Source organism: Arachis ipaensis, chromosome B2 (assembly GCF_059453495.1).
Source record: "Arachis ipaensis isolate K30076 ecotype BB chromosome B2, ASM5945349v1, whole genome shotgun sequence".
Lineage (NCBI taxonomy): Eukaryota > Viridiplantae > Streptophyta > Magnoliopsida > Fabales > Fabaceae > Arachis > Arachis ipaensis.
Window position 1 is genome coordinate 93,139,695 of NC_142437.1, and position 18,371 is coordinate 93,158,065.

General features: G+C 36.0%; 1 protein-coding gene and 1 long non-coding RNA gene across 2 annotated transcripts; both read left to right on the forward strand.

Annotated features, from left to right (window-relative positions):
* Nucleotides 1–7,223: 7,223 nt before the first annotated feature.
* Nucleotides 7,224–9,989, forward strand: LOC107628397 (putative receptor protein kinase ZmPK1). Its single transcript, XM_016331087.3, has one exon. The coding sequence runs from the start codon at nucleotides 7,249–7,251 to the stop codon at nucleotides 9,652–9,654; it is 2,406 nt and encodes an 801-aa protein (XP_016186573.1). The 5' UTR covers nucleotides 7,224–7,248; the 3' UTR covers nucleotides 9,655–9,989.
* A 1,072-nt stretch (nucleotides 9,990–11,061) lies between these two features.
* LOC148574864 (uncharacterized) lies at nucleotides 11,062–17,296 on the forward strand. Its single transcript, XR_015904766.1, has 3 exons — nucleotides 11,062–11,186; nucleotides 11,660–12,148; nucleotides 16,769–17,296. It is a non-coding gene; the product is annotated as an uncharacterized LOC148574864 (long non-coding RNA).
* The last annotated feature ends 1,075 nt before the right edge of the window (nucleotides 17,297–18,371 follow it).

Genomic DNA, 18,371 nt, shown 5'->3' on the forward strand with positions numbered 1-18,371 from the left:
CGAAAGAACCACAAGATCCAAACTCTTCCGATCGTATGATTCATGTTTATGAATTCAGGTACGCTTCCGCATTATGATATGATATATTTTTTGATGATTCAATATGGATGATCTAGGTTATTAAAATTAAAATTTATTCCAACAAGGGGTATCAGAGCCATCCATTATTTAGTCATCGAAAATATTCGATTTTTGCTTTTCTATTGTCGAATCAATATATATATATATATATATGCATGTTGTTTACGTTATAAATTGTTGCACACGCATATATATATACTTGTTTGAGTTTGTGTGTGCGTCAATGTATATATATAAATTGATACGTAGATATATATCCATTGATATGCCTCCTGTGTGTTTTTTATATATATATGATTTTAGTATTGTTTCAGATTACATGTTATTACTGCCACTTGGATATATATACTTTTGGCTGCTTATATATATATATTTTACCGTATCGATATTCTTATTTGATATAGTAATTGATTTATTCTGAAACATTAGCACAAAGAATTATTATAATTGTCTCGTTTCTCTTATTTTGTGCGTTTTTTAATTTGATATAAAGTTAATTGATTATCCTTTTAGGATATAAGGATTATTATGTATATGTAACTTATGCGAATATTAATCGATCCAAAAGGAGATTTATATTTGGCCAAATTATGTATACATATTAATAATATTTGAATAATAGAAAATATTATTTAATTGTTACATAAAGAAACTAGTAACAATTTGGATTATTATACCCATCTATTTTATAAAGATTTAGTTTTGGAATAAATTGATTGAACATTATGCTGCCAAAGTAGCCTCTTTTGTGAAAATTGATTTATTTAAAACATTAAGAATATGGTGATATGTAATTCATGCGAATATTGGTCGGCCCAAAGGAAGGCCTATATTTGGCCGAATTACATACACATATTAATGGTAAATAAATATTTGGGTAACTAATTAAGAATAAAGTAATGTTTATTATTTATGCAAACAATAATCGGCCCAAAGGAAGTTTATTGTTTGGCCAAATAATAAGCATTGCATACTTCTGTTTATTTTCTATTAATTATGCGGTCAATAATCGGCCCAAAGGAAGGTTATTGTTTGGCCAATTAATAGAAAATATATGCGGTAATAAATAGGTTGCGAAGTTTAAGTTTCCATGTGCGCATTAAGTCGGTCCAAAGAAAGGCTTAATGTGTGACAGGAATTTTGACAATATTTGATTACTGCAATGAGAGTATCACTTACAGTTAATTTTTCTATCCAAAGATTGAAAATTAATGTTGTGCTAGATATCTCAATATGGATTTTTTACCCATTAATAACTAATATTTACTGCATGTTCCTTTTGTTCTGATCCAGAAACTATGGCTTTAGCTACCAATGTTTCTGCGCAAATTAGCAGTATTCCTATGCTGAATGGTTCAAACTTTAAAGTTTGGAAAGATACCGTGGAGATTGTCCTCGGTTCTATCGATCTAGATATAGCTCTTCGAGAGGAGAAACCCACTTCCACTCCGGAAAACCTCAATGAGGTTAAAATAGAGAAGTGGGAGAGATCCAATCGAATGAGCATTATGATCATGAAACGCTCAATTCCTGAGGCGTTTCGGGGCTCAACTACTGAGGATAAAGATGCCAAACAGTTTCTAAAGGATGTTGAGAAATTCTTTACTAAGAAATTCAATGCTTACATGGCTTTATCTTCTCAGTATAAAAGAAAGCGTGATACTACTGCGGATGCGCCTTCTCAGCAGAAAAAGGCTAAGAAACAGGATCAAGTTTTAACCTGTTTCTTCTGTAAGAAGGTGGGACACATGAAGAAGGATTATACCAAATATGCCACTTGGCGTGTAAAGAAGGGTATAATTCTTACTTTCGTTTGTTCTGAGGCTAGTTTAAGTTATGCACCTGTTGATACTTGGTGGGTAGATTCTGCTGCTACTACTCATGTAAGTGTCACTATGCAGGGTTGCCTGTGGAGCCGACCGCCAAGTGATGCTGAAAGATACATCTACGTGGCAGACGGCAATATAGTTGCAGTCGAAGTTATAGGAACCTTTAGATTATGTTCCACGAGTGGATTTTACTTGGATTTATTAGAGACATTTTATGTACCGTCATTTAGACGAAATTTGGTTTCTGTTTCTCGTTTGGACAAATCAGGTTATTTTTGTTCATTCGGAGACAATAAAGTCAGTCTCTTTTACAATTCGAATAATATTTGCTCTGGTCATTTGGTGGATAATCTATATAGGCTTAACTTAAATTCCTATAATAATGAAATACTGCAAACGGGTACAAAATAAAAACTGAATGAGAATTCGGCATCATTATGGCACAAACGCCTAGGCCACATCTCTAAACAGAGAATTCAGAGGCTCGTGTCGGATGGAATTCTCGGATCCCTAAATTTGGCGGACTTTGAAGTCTGCATTGAGTGCATAAAGGGGAAAAGGACAAACGAAAGGAAATTAGGTGCCGAGAGAGCTAAAGATGTCTTAGAACTAATACATACCGATATATGTGGCCCATTCCCTACTGTCTCTTGGAATGGACAACGGTACTTTATTACGTTCATAGATTATTACTCTCGTTACGGGTATCTATATTTAATTCATGAAAAGTCCCAAGCCTTGGATGTTTTCAAGTCTTTCAAAGCTGAAGTTGAACTTCAACTTGGAAAGAAAATTAAAGCTGTCAAATCTAATCGTGGTGGTGAATACTACGGAAGATATGATGGTTCAGGTGAGCAATGTCCCGGGCCTTTTGCTCTTTTCCTAGAGGAGTGTGGTATTGTTCCGCAATACACCATGCCAGGCAAACCTAGCATGAATGGTGTTGCAGAGCGAAGGAACCGAACTCTTAAAGACATGGTGAGAAGTATGATTAGTCATTCTTCCTTGCCTGAATCACTCTGGGGAGAAGCCTTAAAGACCGCAGTGTACATCCTTAATAGGGTGCCAAGCAAAGTAGTTAACAAAACCCCATATGAAATTCGGACTGGGAAAAGGCCTAGTATAAAGCATTTGCATATTTGGGGATGTCCAGCTGAGGCGCGACCTTATAGGCCGCATGAAAGAAAATTGGACTCAAGGACAATTAGTTGATACTTTGTTGGTTACGCTGAGCGTTCACGGGGGTACAAGTTTTACAATCCTGCATCAAGGTCTATTTTTGAGACGGAAAATACGAGATTTCTTGAGGATGTTGAGTTTGGGGGGGAAGGAAATATTAGGAATGTTGCTTTTGATGAGGATTCTATAACTGACAATGATCAGGACCTTGTGCCTATTGTTGTTCAAGATACAGTTATAGTACAATAGCAAAATGAGAATCCTACCGTAGATCCAGTTACAGTACAAGAGAACAATGAGAATATTGTTGTTGCTCAAGATACTGCTACAGTACAAAAAAAATGATGAGAATCCTCATCAACCTCAACCCATACAGCAAGCTCAACAACCTCAAGAAGTGTCATTAAGGAGATCCAATAGAAAAAGGACAAAATCCATCTATGGTCTCAAACAAGCTTCCCGTCAATGGTATCACAAGTTTCATCAAGTCATTACCTCATACGGTTTTGAGCTAAATATTATAGATGAATGTGTATACCGCAAGTTCAGTGGGAGTAAATACTTTTTTTTGGGTCTTATATGTTGATGACATTCTACTTGCCGGCAACGATATAGGCTTGTTGCATGAAACTAAGAAATTTCTATCGAACAAATTCGAAATGAAAGATCTTGGTGATGCCTCTTTTGTATTAGGAATTGAGATACTAAGAGATTACTCTCAAGGTATTCTTAGATTGTCACAAAAGAACTATATCAAAAGATTTTAAGTAGATATGTCATAGAAAGTTATAGACCAATGGACACACCCGTAGTTAAAGGAGACAAGTTTAGTCTCAAGCAATGCCCCAAAATGATCTTAAGAAGACAACAATGCATGATAAACCTTATGCATCAGCACTAGGGAATTTAATGTATGCTCAAGTCTACATACATCTCGATATATCATTTATAGTGGGAGTGTTGGGTAGATACTTGAGCAATCCGGATATGGATCATTGGATAGCTGTTAAACGCGTAATGCGTTGTTTAAAGAGAACAAAGGATTACATGCTTATTTGTCGGAGATCAGAAAATTTGGAGATCATTAGGTACTCTGATTCCGATTTCATGGCATATGGTTGCGAAACTTTGTCACTGAGCTTCGTATAGTAGATGACATTGAAGGCCATTAAAGATATTTTGTGACAATAAGTCAGCAGTAATATACTCCAATAACAATAAGAGCTTGATAAAATCGAAGCATACAGACATTAAGCTCTTAGTTGTCAAGGAGAAAGGTTAAGAAAAACAGATTTTCATAGGACATATAGGAACAGAGTATATGCTAGCAGACTCATTAACCAAGAAATTGATCCCTAAAGTTTTCATGAGCACACTGCTCGGATGGGTGTCAATATTTGTGATGCCTTGGATTAGTGGGAGTTTATTTTATGATATATGTCCTATGACAGATATTGAGTTATTTTTCTGCAGAATTAAGTTGATGGTTTATTTCATATTATGTGAAATGTTCATTTTGCAATATTTGTATTGTGTTTGATCTCAATAAAGTTGGACCAGCTGGAAATAGACATGCATGAGATCACTTGGCATGTAATTTCCATATTACTCATCCAAATTTGATCTATGTCGTTGAGTATATTAGGATGGTGATTGGCGTGGTTTAGTCACGGCATTTAATGTGATAAAAGCTGCGGTAGTTCCATGTCTAATGTTTGAGACGGACCAGATTGTTAAAGTAATGAGAGAAATAGCATTCAGATGCGCGCATAAAGTTTATAAATATGTGATTATGTCAAGAAATAATATATGTATAGCCCAAGTGGGAGATTGTTAGAAAATTATTTGATTTCCTAACTTATTTGTGGGCAATACATATATTAATTATAATCACAAATTATGCTATTTCAAATTAAATGACTTATATAATGGTGATCTCATTTATTGTTATAAATGCTAAATTGAATAAGTCATTATTACTTTTGATTTGGAATTAAATGAGAATAAAACCGGATATTATCTTTTGTTCCTTAGATAATTATCTTTTTAGATTTTAGATATATTATCTTTTGGGCTTTAGATACTATTTTATTTGGGCTTAAGGGTTTAATGGGTGCCATGCTCAAATATAAATAGACTTACAGGGTTTCGGTCCCCAATATACCAAAAGCCGCCTTTGTTGCTCTTTCCCCATCAAAAGAGTTGCAGTTCAGCCACCTAGGAATACAGAAGGCTTTGGTTGAGGAAGATCGAAAGAACCACAAGATCCAAACTCTTCCGATCGTATGATTCATATTTATGAATTCAGGTACGCTTCCGCATTATGATATGATATATTTTTTAATGATTCAATATGGATGATCTAGGTTATTAAAATTAATTTATTTCAACAACGTATGCTCCATTAAGAGACGCAGCTGCAAACGTAAAAGACAGGGAAGAGAAAATTACCACTCCTACAATTTTTCCAATGAAATAAAAAGGTGGTTACTTTTATGAGACACCTTTATGTGGAGATGATACTGTAAATTGATAGATAATTTAGTTATATATATTGAGTCAAATATGTTAAATCTTCTAACGGTTTGCAATATCATATTCATATGAAGATGTTTTTTGTAGAAGTAAATCACAAAAATATGAATAAATAAAAAAAATCATGGATCATATTATTTGCATTAATATATATTTTTTATTTGTGTTTTTAAATTATATTATATAGTTATTAGAGTAAAGTATCGTTTTTGTCCCCAACGTTTGGAGTAAGTTCTAAAGTTGTCCCTAACATTTCAATCATCCTATTTAAATCCCTAACGTTTCAAAATTGACTCAATGTTATCCTGCCGTTAGGGATCCGTTAACAGAATTGACGGCGGGACAAAATTGAGACGATTTTGAAACATTAGGGATTTAAATAGGACGAAAACGTTAGGGACAAAAACGATACATAAAAATAAATTTTAATTTAATTTTATCTTTCAATAATATTAATTTTTTACTGTACATAGTATTCAATTATTTTTTTAGTTACACGTAAATAAATTACACTTAATCACATTACTTTCATTTTAAATAAATTTATTTTTTTTATAATTTTAAAGAATTTTGATACATTAGAGACAAAAGGTATAATTTATATTTTATTGTATATATATTATTTTTTTCTTTTCTGCAAGTTTATATACTAGTCATTATACAAACATTTCATGATAACTAAAAATTTTTAAGAGTAAAATTATAAAAAAAATTAATTTATTTAAAATGAAAGTAATATGATTAAGTGTTAGATGTGATTAAAAAATAATTGAATACTATGTATAGTAAAAAATTGATATTATTGAAGGATAAAATTAAAATTTATTTCTATGTATGATTTTTGTCCCTAATGTTTTCGTCCTATTTAAGTCCCTAACGTTTTAAAATCGTCTCAATTTTGTCCCGCCGTTAATTATGTTAACGGATCCCTAACGGCAGGACAACATTGAGTCAGTTTTGAAACGTTAGGGACTCAAATAGGACGATTGAAACGTTAAGGACAACTTTGGGACTTACCCCAAACGTTGGAGACAAAAACGATATTTTACTCTAGTTATTAATAATAAAATGTTTTTGTTCTAAATTATAAAAGGAGTAACATAGCCACAAAAATAACCTTTTTAATCTTTTTAAAATTAATCCTTAAAGTGGTATTTAATCTTTTCAAAATTAATATTTGAGGGGCATTTTAGTTTTAGAATTAAGTAAAAGTGTAGTTTAATCATTTTAAAATTAAATTTCTTATTTATAATATAATTAAATAAAATTAATTTTAAAAGTTATTATAGTACTTTTAAAATTAGTTAAAAGGATAACTTTTGTATTTTTAAAAATAAATAAAAAAGTTATCTTTTGAAAATTAAAACATATTTTAGTCATTTTAATAAATTTAGTCAAAAATGTATTTTAGTAATTTATAATTGATAATTGATGATAAGGGAATTTTAGTATAAATTATTATATAATATATTTTAGAAAAATAATGATACCGACATCATCTTACGTACGCATTAATTAATGATCTTAGGCATGCATCAAATCAGCCAGTCAGCCACCAGCAGTTTTATAGAGCAATGCTAGCAATTCCTTCATAATCTTTCTCTATAGCTTGCATAGCTTGAACATGGCTTCCTCAACCTTAATGTTATTTCTTCTGGTCTTGTACTTTTCATTTCAATTCTCGTCATCTTTAGATGCACTGAACAAAGGCTACTCCTCTCTCTCAGTGGACAAAGCCGAACAAGATGTCATTGTTTCAGAAAATGGCATGTTCTCTGCGGGCTTCTTTGAAGTTGGTGATAATGCCTTCTCCTTTGCAATATGGTTCACTAGAAGGACTGATTCCCAAAATATTACAACTCCTACTGTTGTTTGGATGGCAAATCGTGACCAACCTGTGAATGGAAAGCGCTCAAAGATTTCTCTCTTGCACACCGGCAATCTTGCTTTGGTAGATGCAGGTCAGTTCCAAATATGGTCTTCTGAGACCGAGTCATATCTTCCAACAGAATTACGACTCGGAGATGATGGCAATCTTGTTCTACGAGAGTTGCAAGGAGGACGTATTCTGTGGCAGAGTTTTGATTTCCCAACGGACACTCTTCTTCCCGGACAACATCTCACCAGAAGTACACAGTTAGTTTCTTCAAGAACAGAGAGTAACCATTCCTCTGGTTTCTATAAGTTGTCCTTTGACAATAGAAACGTTCTTACCCTTCTTTACGATGGCCCTGACGTGTCGAGCACTTATTGGCCCGATCTTGTGCTCAGAGTTTGGGAAGCTGGAAGGTTTACTTACAATAGTAGCAGAATTGCAGTGCTAAATCCTCTTGGACATTTTGATTCGTCAGATAATTATAGTGTAAGAACATCTGATTACGGTGTGATGCTGCCTAGAAGGTTGACAATCGATCATGATGGAAATCTTCGAGTGTACAGTCAAGATCTATCACAAAAATGGTACGTCTCAATGCAAGCCATTTCTAACAGTTGCAGCATTCATGGGATTTGTGGTGCAAATAGTGTTTGCAGATTTGATTCTAAAAAGGGAAGGAAATGTTCATGTGTTCCTGGGTACAAAGTGAAGAATCAAAGTGATTGGTCTTATGGGTGTGAATCCATTTTTTCTGCTACGTCTAATGAAAGTGACTTTACTTTCTTGGGATTGGACCGAGTTGAGTTCTATGGCTATGACTACAATTTCATACCCAATTGTACCTACACTGATTGTGAAAACGGGTGCTTGAATAGTTCTCATTGCAAAGGGTTTCAGTATTCATATGACAACGTTAAGGGCGTCTTCAAGTGCTATCAAAAAAGAGAATTGCTCAACGGACATTTGCCAGGAGCTGCGAGAACTATAACCTACTTGAAAGTGCCCAAAGGGAAAAGCTTTCCCCCCAGCTATGAAGACTCTGTCATCAGAAACAGTGATTGTTCTGTGAAAATTCATAGAGAATATTTGAAAAAACATGTAAGCCATTTTGTGAGCTTCCTTTTGTGGTTTGCCGCTGCAATTGGAGTTCTTGAAATGACTTGCATTTTTGTTGTTTTATTCTTAATCAAGTGCCAGCACAATTCTAGCATAGATCCACATGGCCATCATCTTGCAGCGGTGGGATTCAGAAAATTTAGCTATTCTGAGCTAAAAAAGGCGACAAAAGGATTCAGCCAAGAGATTGGAAGGGGTGCAGGAGGCACTGTATACAAAGCTCTATTGTCGGATCAAAGAATTGCTGCTGTAAAGAAACTCAATGATGCTAAGCAAGGAGAAGGTGAATTCCTTGCTGAAGCGAGCATCATTGGAAGGCTCAACCACATGAACTTGATTGAAATGTGGGGTTATTGCGCCGAGGGAAAGCATCGGCTATTGGTGTACGAGTACATGGAAAATGGTTCTTTGGCAGATAACCTCTCATCCAATACACTTGATTGGAGCAAGAGGTATAACATCGCTCTCGGAACAGCAAGAGGTTTGGCATATTTACATGAAGAATGCTTGGAATGGATTTTGCACTGTGATATAAAACCTCAAAATATTCTCTTGGATTCAAATTATCAACCCAAGGTTGCAGATTTCGGATTGTCCAAGTTATTGAACAGAGATGTTCTCACCAACAATCCAAATTTCTCAATGATAAGAGGAACCAGAGGGTATATGGCGCCTGAGTGGGTTTTCAACCTAGCAGTTACTTCCAAAGTGGATGTTTATAGCTATGGAATTGTTCTCTTGGAGATGATAACTGGAAAGAATCCGACAGCAGATATTCAAGCAATTAATGGAGAAGAACCATACAATGGGAGGCTAGTAACATGGGTGCGAGAGAAAAGGAGAGAATGTGCATCTTGGGTGGAGCAAATCTTGGATTCTGCATTAGGGTCAAATTATGATGAGAATAAGATGGACATTCTGGCTAGAGTGGCTTTGGGTTGCATAGAAGAGGACAAAGAAGAGAGGCCTACCATGAGCCAAGTCGTTGAAGTGCTTCAAAACCAAGATTGTGATCCTAATGGTGGAGTATACTATTAATCAAATTATGATTATCAAACACTAGAAGTGGGTCTTTCTCAGAGAACAAAGAAAATGAAATAATGCATTTCTTGCCCCTGGTTTTGTCTTGCAACTTGGATTATTATATGTAATATAGCATGTGCTATATTAATTATGTTATCAGTAGTTATGCATGTAAGTTTTTAATAAATAGGTTATAAATGTAGTTTTCAATTATCTATGTTAATAAAGATGTGGGGAAAAAATAGAACTGAAACTACTACTCCAAATCTATGTTAAGATTTTGTGTATTAATGTGTTGGCGAGAAGTTATGTGCTTCATGAAATAAATCGTGTTGTTTGATTTGTGCAAAGGTTTATTTAGTTTGACAAGGTTCAATGTTTTATCATCTTGGTTTGGGTCAGTCAGATTTGAGCTCATGGAATTCTATGTGTTGCTTGGGTGACTTTTATCATCTTTAAACCAAATCGAACAGCTCAAGATTCTTGAAATTTTTATCTTCTTTTTTTGGTGTTTGTTTATGCAGAAACTAAATATTAATATCCCAATATGCTTTTCTTTGTGAACATCTATAATCTCTAATATACTCATACGGTGTTGTATAATTTGAGTTTTAAATGAAATATTGGTTTCATAACACCAACACAGCTTTGTTCTTAAAGCTTTAACTCAGCTTTTTCAGTTAGCATATCAAATTATGTACTCTGGGGCAATGTGAGAATTGAGGTGGACTGAGTTAAGACTAAGCATTAACTATATAATCTTGCCTTTACTTTATTCAGGTGTATAAGAGCATATGGAACACCTTGATAAGTCAATGAATCTCTAGCTTCAGAAATTATGTCAATTAAATAAGCCTTATCTCACTAGGTGGGGTCGGCTACATCTATCATGTATCTAGTGAGATTGTTCACATAGAGATCTTGCTTGGTCACCTAATGCAGGTTCTCTAAATTGTAATTTTAATGCAGGCTCACATAGCAATAAAGCAACCTGGTTATAGCTGGGTAGAAATCAACAATAAAGTACATGTCTTTGTGTCGGATGGAGTACATGTCTTTGTATCGGATGGGGCACATCCTCACATCAGGGAAATCCATTTGAAATTGGAGGAGCTTGGTGAAAAGCTAAGATTGATTGGTTATGTACCACAAATTGGAACATGTGCTTCATGATGTTCCAGATACAGAGAAAGAAGAACATCTTAATCACCATAGTGAGAAGTTGGCTCTTGTCATTTGCCCTTATGAGCAATAGCCATGTGAAAACAATACGAATCTTCAAACACCTGCGGATCTGTTGCAATTGCCATAATTTTATGAAGCATGTCTCAAAGATCACAACTCAAGAAATAGTTATTTGCGACACTAACCGATTCCACAGCTTCAAGGATGGATCGTGCTCCTGTCAAGATTATTGGTGATTTGGCTGAAGAAACTAAACTATTGAACTTGTTTTCATGTCATTCACTGCTTTGAAAAGAACTACTTGTGCTCATCCATGTCCCTACTGCTGAGAAGTGAGAAGAAATCAAACTAACTCTAGCAAGGTAATGAATTTAAGTACTTCCTTCTTTCTTTCCTTTTTTCTTTCTGCAACTTCATAGCTATAAAAGCATTTTTAATCTCACTCATGCCGAACTCGCGAAGTAAAAGAAATGACTGAGGGTTAAATATTTATAATGGTATGCACCAAGCTGTCTCAATTTTTATTTGTGGTTCATAAAAATTTGATAGGAGGTTTGTTTTTTGGTGTACACTTTCTTTGAATGACGCATTGAATCTGAAGAGTAATTAGAGAGATTACAGACTTAGGTCAGAGTGCATATTAAAATTGCAATGTCAATGTCTGAACAATACGTTTAATTTTTTTTTTTTATCACATTTTTTGTACTAATATAAGCATCCATCGGTAATTGTTGTACTACCCAATACATCATCAAAAGGCCTGTTCTCTGCAATCAGTAAAGAAAGGTGCTTTCTATATCAATTATAATGTCTTAATTGGTTTCTATGCATCCAGCACGCTAATATTGATGATCTATTGGGAAAAGTTCTCTAGGGTAGTGTTTGGAAGAGAGACAGAGATTGAAAGACTGAGACTGAGAGACTGAGACAAAGAGTGAAATAAGTCTCAGTATTGTGTTTGGTATAAAGTAGGAGATAGCGACTGAAATAAGAATGAAGCTCTAATTTAATTTGCATAAAGGGTAAAGTTGAAATTAATTAATTGAAATGGGGTATTTTAGGTATAAAATATTATTAAAGTTTCAGTCTCCGTTCCCAAAAATTTCAGTCCTCTATGTCCCTACTTTTTGGAAGTACTGAAATACTGAAATTTTAGTACTAATTTCTGGACCAACAAACACAATACCGAGTTCCAGTCTCTCAGTCTTTGTTCTAATACCTCAAAACAAGCGCTACCTAAAAGATAGAACTTCTGTGGAAAGCAGATGGAATGCTCCTCATTGTCAAATGCATCTTGCTGTTGTGACTGCATCCTGTTATTCAGGTTTGGCATCTAAACTAAATTTAATTGTGTATAGAGGAATGACATCATGCTTGGAAATCATTGTACAGAAAAATTCCCATTTGTGATGAATAAAGTAATTGTTTTTTTATTCAACTTGACAAAATAGCTTTCCTTTTCTTGTTTTATTTCAATTAATGTTATGAATGCTTTATTTTCTTTGGATATTGTTAGTTTATATTTCTTGATGTTAGTTTTATGTTTGTTGCAAATTCGGTAATCTTAGCTTTACATTTTCATTATTTGTAAGTTTATGTTTTATAATTGCACATCAAATGTTTGATGAATTGTCTAGTTTAGAAATAGAATAGTTTAGTTATTTGTCTTGGAATATGACTTGGATCGCGTCTTGAGTTGCTATCAACTACTAACTCCTAAATTCATAGTATACAAACTCTTACAAAAATACTAAAGTCCAATGCATTAAAATAGAAAAATCATTAACAAACAAGTAATGATAATTAACAAATATACTAAAATCTCCAAATACAAACCCTAAACCCAAATTTTATAGAATTTTTGTGTTGTTTTAGTAGAATTTCTATGTAACATTTAAAGAATTTCTATTTTCTTTTCAAAAACTTCCTTTTTTTTCTCCTCGGTAAAAAAAAATTATTTTGCTTTCATTGAGATTAATTTAAGATTCTTAAAAAAACCACTAATAAAGAATCATGAGCGGATGAGAGAGCGGAGGAGAGTGTTCGAGGAAGAAATACAGTGAGGAAGCCGGCAATGCCGGTGGCAGAGATAAGAGAAAGAGTGCAAGGGGGGTTTGTATCTGGGGACAAAGAGGGGATCAACTTGGGAGAGACGGTCAAATCTTTAAAGGTATCCTTTAGAGATAAGTAGTGGGTGCTAAGACGGCTAAGGCTTTCACATGGGTAGAATCTCTTTCTGGATAGCATGGCTGTGATGATTGGAAAGTAGGGGGACTCCACACCACCATGTATAACTTTTTCGGAGAAAGCTAGATCTTCTTTGGCTAAACTATCCGGATGCAGTGGTTATTAAGGTGTTAGGAAAGCGTTTTAGTTACACAGCGCTTCTTCACAGGCTTAAGGTCGTATGGCGCCTCAAAGGTGGCTTTGAATTATTAGATGTTGGGTTTGAATATTTCATGGTTAAGTTTGATTTTTTCGAAGATAGGGAGAGAGTGCTCTTAGGTGGTCCATGACTGATTGCGGGGTTTTATGTGGTTATAAAACCTTGGTCCTATGATTTCAGACCATGTGAGGCCTCTTTTGGATCCACCATGGTCTGGATCCGCATCTCTGGACTTCCTATATGGTACTACCAGGAGGAGACAATGATGCGCATAGCAGCGGCAGTGGAGAAGCCAATTAAAGTTGACTTAGCTACAAAATCGGCAGAGAAAGGCAAGTTTGCGCGTGCATGCGTCCAGATAGACCTCGGTATGGCAGTGATAAAGAAAATCATTGTTGATGACTATGAATATGAGGTAGAATACGAGTTTTCATCTTATTTGTGAGACGTGTTCATGCCATGGTCATGTAGCAAGGAAGTGCAAGAGTGCTTCTTCTTACATTGATGAGGGTGTGGAAGGAATTGCTTTGAATGAGAACCATGGGAAGGTGTCATCGAAAACTGACAAATTGCCGGAGATGAGGAATGTAACAATTGATCAAAAAATGTCATTTTTTGAATTTGAAAATAATATTGGTGAGGAGCAAAAGAATAGGGAAGGTTCGGATTCATCGGAGAGTGTTTCTCGTGCAAATTACGTTAATTTGGCAACAAGTGATGAAGAGGAGGGGTGGACTAAGGTGATTAAAAAAGGAAAAGCTAAAGTGAGTTTTAAAAAGGGTGGAGTTTCATATGGGTTATCTTCCAGCAAGGCCCACAAAGCTAAGAAAAGAATTACCTTGAAGGACTCAGTGAATTTGGGCCAAAACAAACAACAACATGCACCCAAAGAAGAAAATGCTAAGAAAGGCAAAATTGAAGAATCTTCTGAAATTGCATAATAGAACCTGAAGAAGGGTGCAACCCCTCGAGTGTATACTTCTCTCTTCGGAACTGGTAGAAAAAGACCAAGACTAGCGTCCTTCCAAGCATCCCCGATGGACAATGACTGAGCTCATGAGGAGCCTAAGAATGACGAGAAGCAAGCCGAGGTGGAACAGAGAGATGGCTAGATCGGGACTGGTGCACGAATTGTAAATCACACGTTTCACAACTCGTACCACTAACCAGCAAGTGCACTGGGTCGTCCAAGTAATACCTTACGTGAGTAAGGGTCGAATCCCACGGAGATTGTTGGTTTGAAGCAAGCTATGGTTATCTTGCAATTCTTAGTCAGGATATAATATCAATAATAATTCTTAGTTTAAACTGTAAAAAGTCAAAGGGCATAAAATAAATACTTGTTCTGCAGTAATGGAGAATATGTTGGAGTTTTGGAGATGCGTTGTCTTCTGAATCTTTGCTTTCTCCTTCTCTTCTTCTTCACACACCCAACCTTCCTCCTATGGCAAGCTGTGTGTTGGTGGATCACCGTTGTCAATGGCTACCATCCGTCCTCTCAGTGAAAAAGGTCCAGTGCGCTGTCACCGCACGGCTAATCATCTGTCGGTTCTCGATCATGTCGGAATAGGATCCATTGATCCTTTTGCGTCTGTCACTACGCCCAACACTCGTGAGTTTGAAGCTCGTCACAGTCATTCAATCCCTGAATCCTACTCGGAATACCACAGACAAGGTTTGACTTTCCGGATTCTCAAGAATGCTGCCAATAGATTCTAGCTTATACCACGAAGATTCTGATTAAGGAATCCAAGAGATATTCATTCAATCGAAGGTAGAACGGAGGTGGTTGTCAGGCACGCGTTCATAGGTTGAGAATGGTGATGACTGTCACGGATCATCACATCCATCATATTGAAGTACGAATGAACATCTTAGATAGAAACAAGCATGTTTGAATAGAAAACAGAAATAGTTGCATTAATTCATCGAAACACAGCAGAGCTCCTCACCTTCAACAATGGAGTTTAGAGACTCATGCCGTCAAAGAGTACAAAGTTCAGATCTAAAATGTCATGAGGTGCGAAATAAACCTCTAAAAGTTGTTTAAATACTAAACTAGTAACCTAGGTTTATAGAAAATGAACAAACTATGATAGATGGTGCAGAAATATACTTCTGGGGCCCACTTGGTGTGTGCTGGGGCTGAGACTTAAGCTTCTCACGTGCCTGGGCTGTTTTGGGCGTTCAACGCTAGGTTGTAACCTGTTTCTGGCGTTGAACTCCAACTTGTAACTTGTTTCTGGCGCTGGACGCCAGACTGCAACATAGAACTGGCGTTGAACGCCAGTTTACGTCGTCTATCCTTGAGCAAAGTATGGACTATTATATATTGCTGGAAAGCCCTGGATGTCTACTTTCCAACGCAATTGAGAGCGCGCCATTTGGAGTTCTGTAGCTCCAGAAAATCCACTTTGAGTACAGGGAGGTCAGAATCCAACAGCATCAGCAGTCCTTTTTCAGCCTGAATCAGATTTTTGCTCAGCTCCCTCAATTTCAGCCAGAAAATACCTGAAATCACAGAAAAACACACAAACTCATAGTAAAGTCCAGAAATGTGATTTTTAATTAAAAACTAATAAAAATATACTAAAAACTAACTAAATCATACTAAAAACTAAGTAAAAATAATGCCAAAAAGTGTATAAATTATCCGCTCATCACAACACCAAACTTAAATTGTTGCTTGTCCCCAAGCAACTAAAAACAGAGTAGGATAAAAAGAAGAGAATATACAACGAATTCCAAAAACATCTATGAAGATCAGTGTTAATTAGATGAGCGGGGCTATTAGCTTTTTGCTTCTGAACAGTTTTGGCATCTCACTTTATCCTTTGAAGTTCAGAATGATTGGTATCTATAGGAACTCAGAATTTAGATAGTGTTATTGATTCTCCTAGTTCAGTATGTTGATTCTTGAACACAGCTACTTTATGAGTCTTGGCCGTGGTCCTAAGCACTCTGTTTTCCAGTATTACCACCGGATACATACATGCCACAGACACATAACTGGGTGAACCTTTTCAGATTGTGACTCAGCTTTGCTAAAGTCCCCAATTAGAGGTGTCCAGGGTTCTTAAGCACACTCTGTTTTTTTGCTTTGGACCTCGACTTTAACCGCTCAGTCTAAAGTTTTCACTTGACACCTTCACACCACAAGTACATGGTTAGGGATAGCTTGGTTTAGCCGCTAAGGCTAGGATTTTATTCCTTTAGGCCCTCCTATCCACTGATGCTCAAAGCCTTGGATCCTTTTTATTACCCTTGCCTTTTGGTTTTAAGGGCTATTGGCTTTTTGCTCTTGCCTTTTGGTTTAAAGAGCTTTTGGCTTTTTCTGCTTGCTTTTTTTTTTCTTTTTTTTTTTCGCAAGCTTTGTTCTTCACTGCTTTTTCTTGCTTCAAGAATCATGATGAGCGGATATTTTATACGCTTTTTGGGGTTAATTTCATATAGTTTTTAGTATGTTTTAGTTAGCTTTTAGTTTATTTCCATTAGTTTTTAGGAAAAATTCATATTTCTGGACTTTACTATGAGTTGTGTGTTTTTCTGTAATTTCAGGTATTTTTCTGGCTGAAATTGAAGGAGCTGAGCAAAAATCTGATTCAGGCTGAAAAAGGACTACTGATGCTGTTGGATTCTGACCTCCCTACACTCAAAGTAGATTTTCTGGAGCTACAGAACTCGAAATGGCATGCTTCTAATTGCGTTAGAAAGTAGACATCCAGGGCTTTCCAGCAACATATAATAGTCTATACTTTACACAAGGATAGACGACGTAAACTGGCGTTCAACGCCAGTTCTCTGCCCAATTCTGGCGTCCAGCGCCAGAAAAGGATCAAAAGCTGGAGTTGAACGCCCAAACTGGCACAAAAACTGGCGTTCAACTCCACAAATGGCCTCTGCACGTGGATTGCTTAATTCTCAGCCCCAGCACACACCAAGTGGGCCCCAGAAGTGGGCTTCTGCATCATCCATCATAGTTTACTCATTTGTTGTAAACCTAGGCTACTAGTTTAGTATTTAAACAACTTTTAGAGACTTATTTTATATCTCATGATATTTTAGATCTAAACTTTGTATTCTCTGACGGCATGAGTCTCTAAACCCCATTGTTGGGGGTGAGGAGCTCTGCTGTGTCTCGATGAATTAATGCAAGTATTTCTGTTTTCCATTCAAACACGCTTGTTCCTATCTAAGATGTTCATTCGCGCTTAACTGTGATGAAGGTGATGATCCGTGACATTCATCACCTTCCTCAAACCGTGAACGTGTGCCTGACAACCACCTCCGTTCTATATCAGATTGAATGAGTATCTCTTAGATCTCTTAATCAGAATCTTCGTGGTATAAGCTAGAATTGATGGCGGCATTCATGAGAATCCGGAAAGTCTAAACCTTGTCTGTGGTATTCCGAGTAGGATTCAAGGATTGAATGACTGTGACGAGCTTCAAACTCCTGAAGGCTGGGCGTTAGTGACAAACGCAAAGGAATCAAGGGATTCTATTCCAACCGGATCGAGAACCAATCGGTGATTAGCCGTGCTGTGACAGAGCGCGTGAGCGTAGTTTTCACTGGAAGGATGGAAGGTAGCCATTGACAACGGTGATCCACCAACACACAGCTTGCCATAGGAGGACGTGCGTGCGTGAATCAGAAGACAGAGGAAAGCAGAGATTCAGAAGACAAAGCATCTCCAAAACTCCAACATATTCTCCATTACTGCACAACAAGTAACCTTTAATTTATGCTCCCTTGGTTATTCGCAATTCAACTGATAAACATAATTGACTTCCTGACTAAGATTTACAAGATAACCATAGATTGCTTCAAACCAACAATCTCCGTGGGATTCGACCCTTACTCACGTGAGGTATTACTTGGACGACCCAGTGCACTTGCTGGTCAGTGGTACGAGTTGTGAAAAGTGTGATTCATAATTCGTGCACCAAGTTTTTGGCGCCGTTGCCGGGGATTGTTCGTGTTTGAACAACTGACGGTTTATTTTGTTGCTTAGATTAGGAAATTTTTCTTTTTCTTGTTTAGAGTCTCTTATTATTGTCGTGTTAAAATTTTAGAATCCTTATTTTCTTTTTAAAATAGTTTTCAAAAATAATTTCTCTATTAAATCCTGTGCCAAACTTTAAGTTTGGTGTTTTCTTG

Coding starts and splice junctions, on each gene's coding strand:
- LOC107628397 (XM_016331087.3), top strand. CDS start 7,249: ATGGCTTCCTCAACCTTAATGTTATTTCTTCTGGTCTTGTACTTTTCA.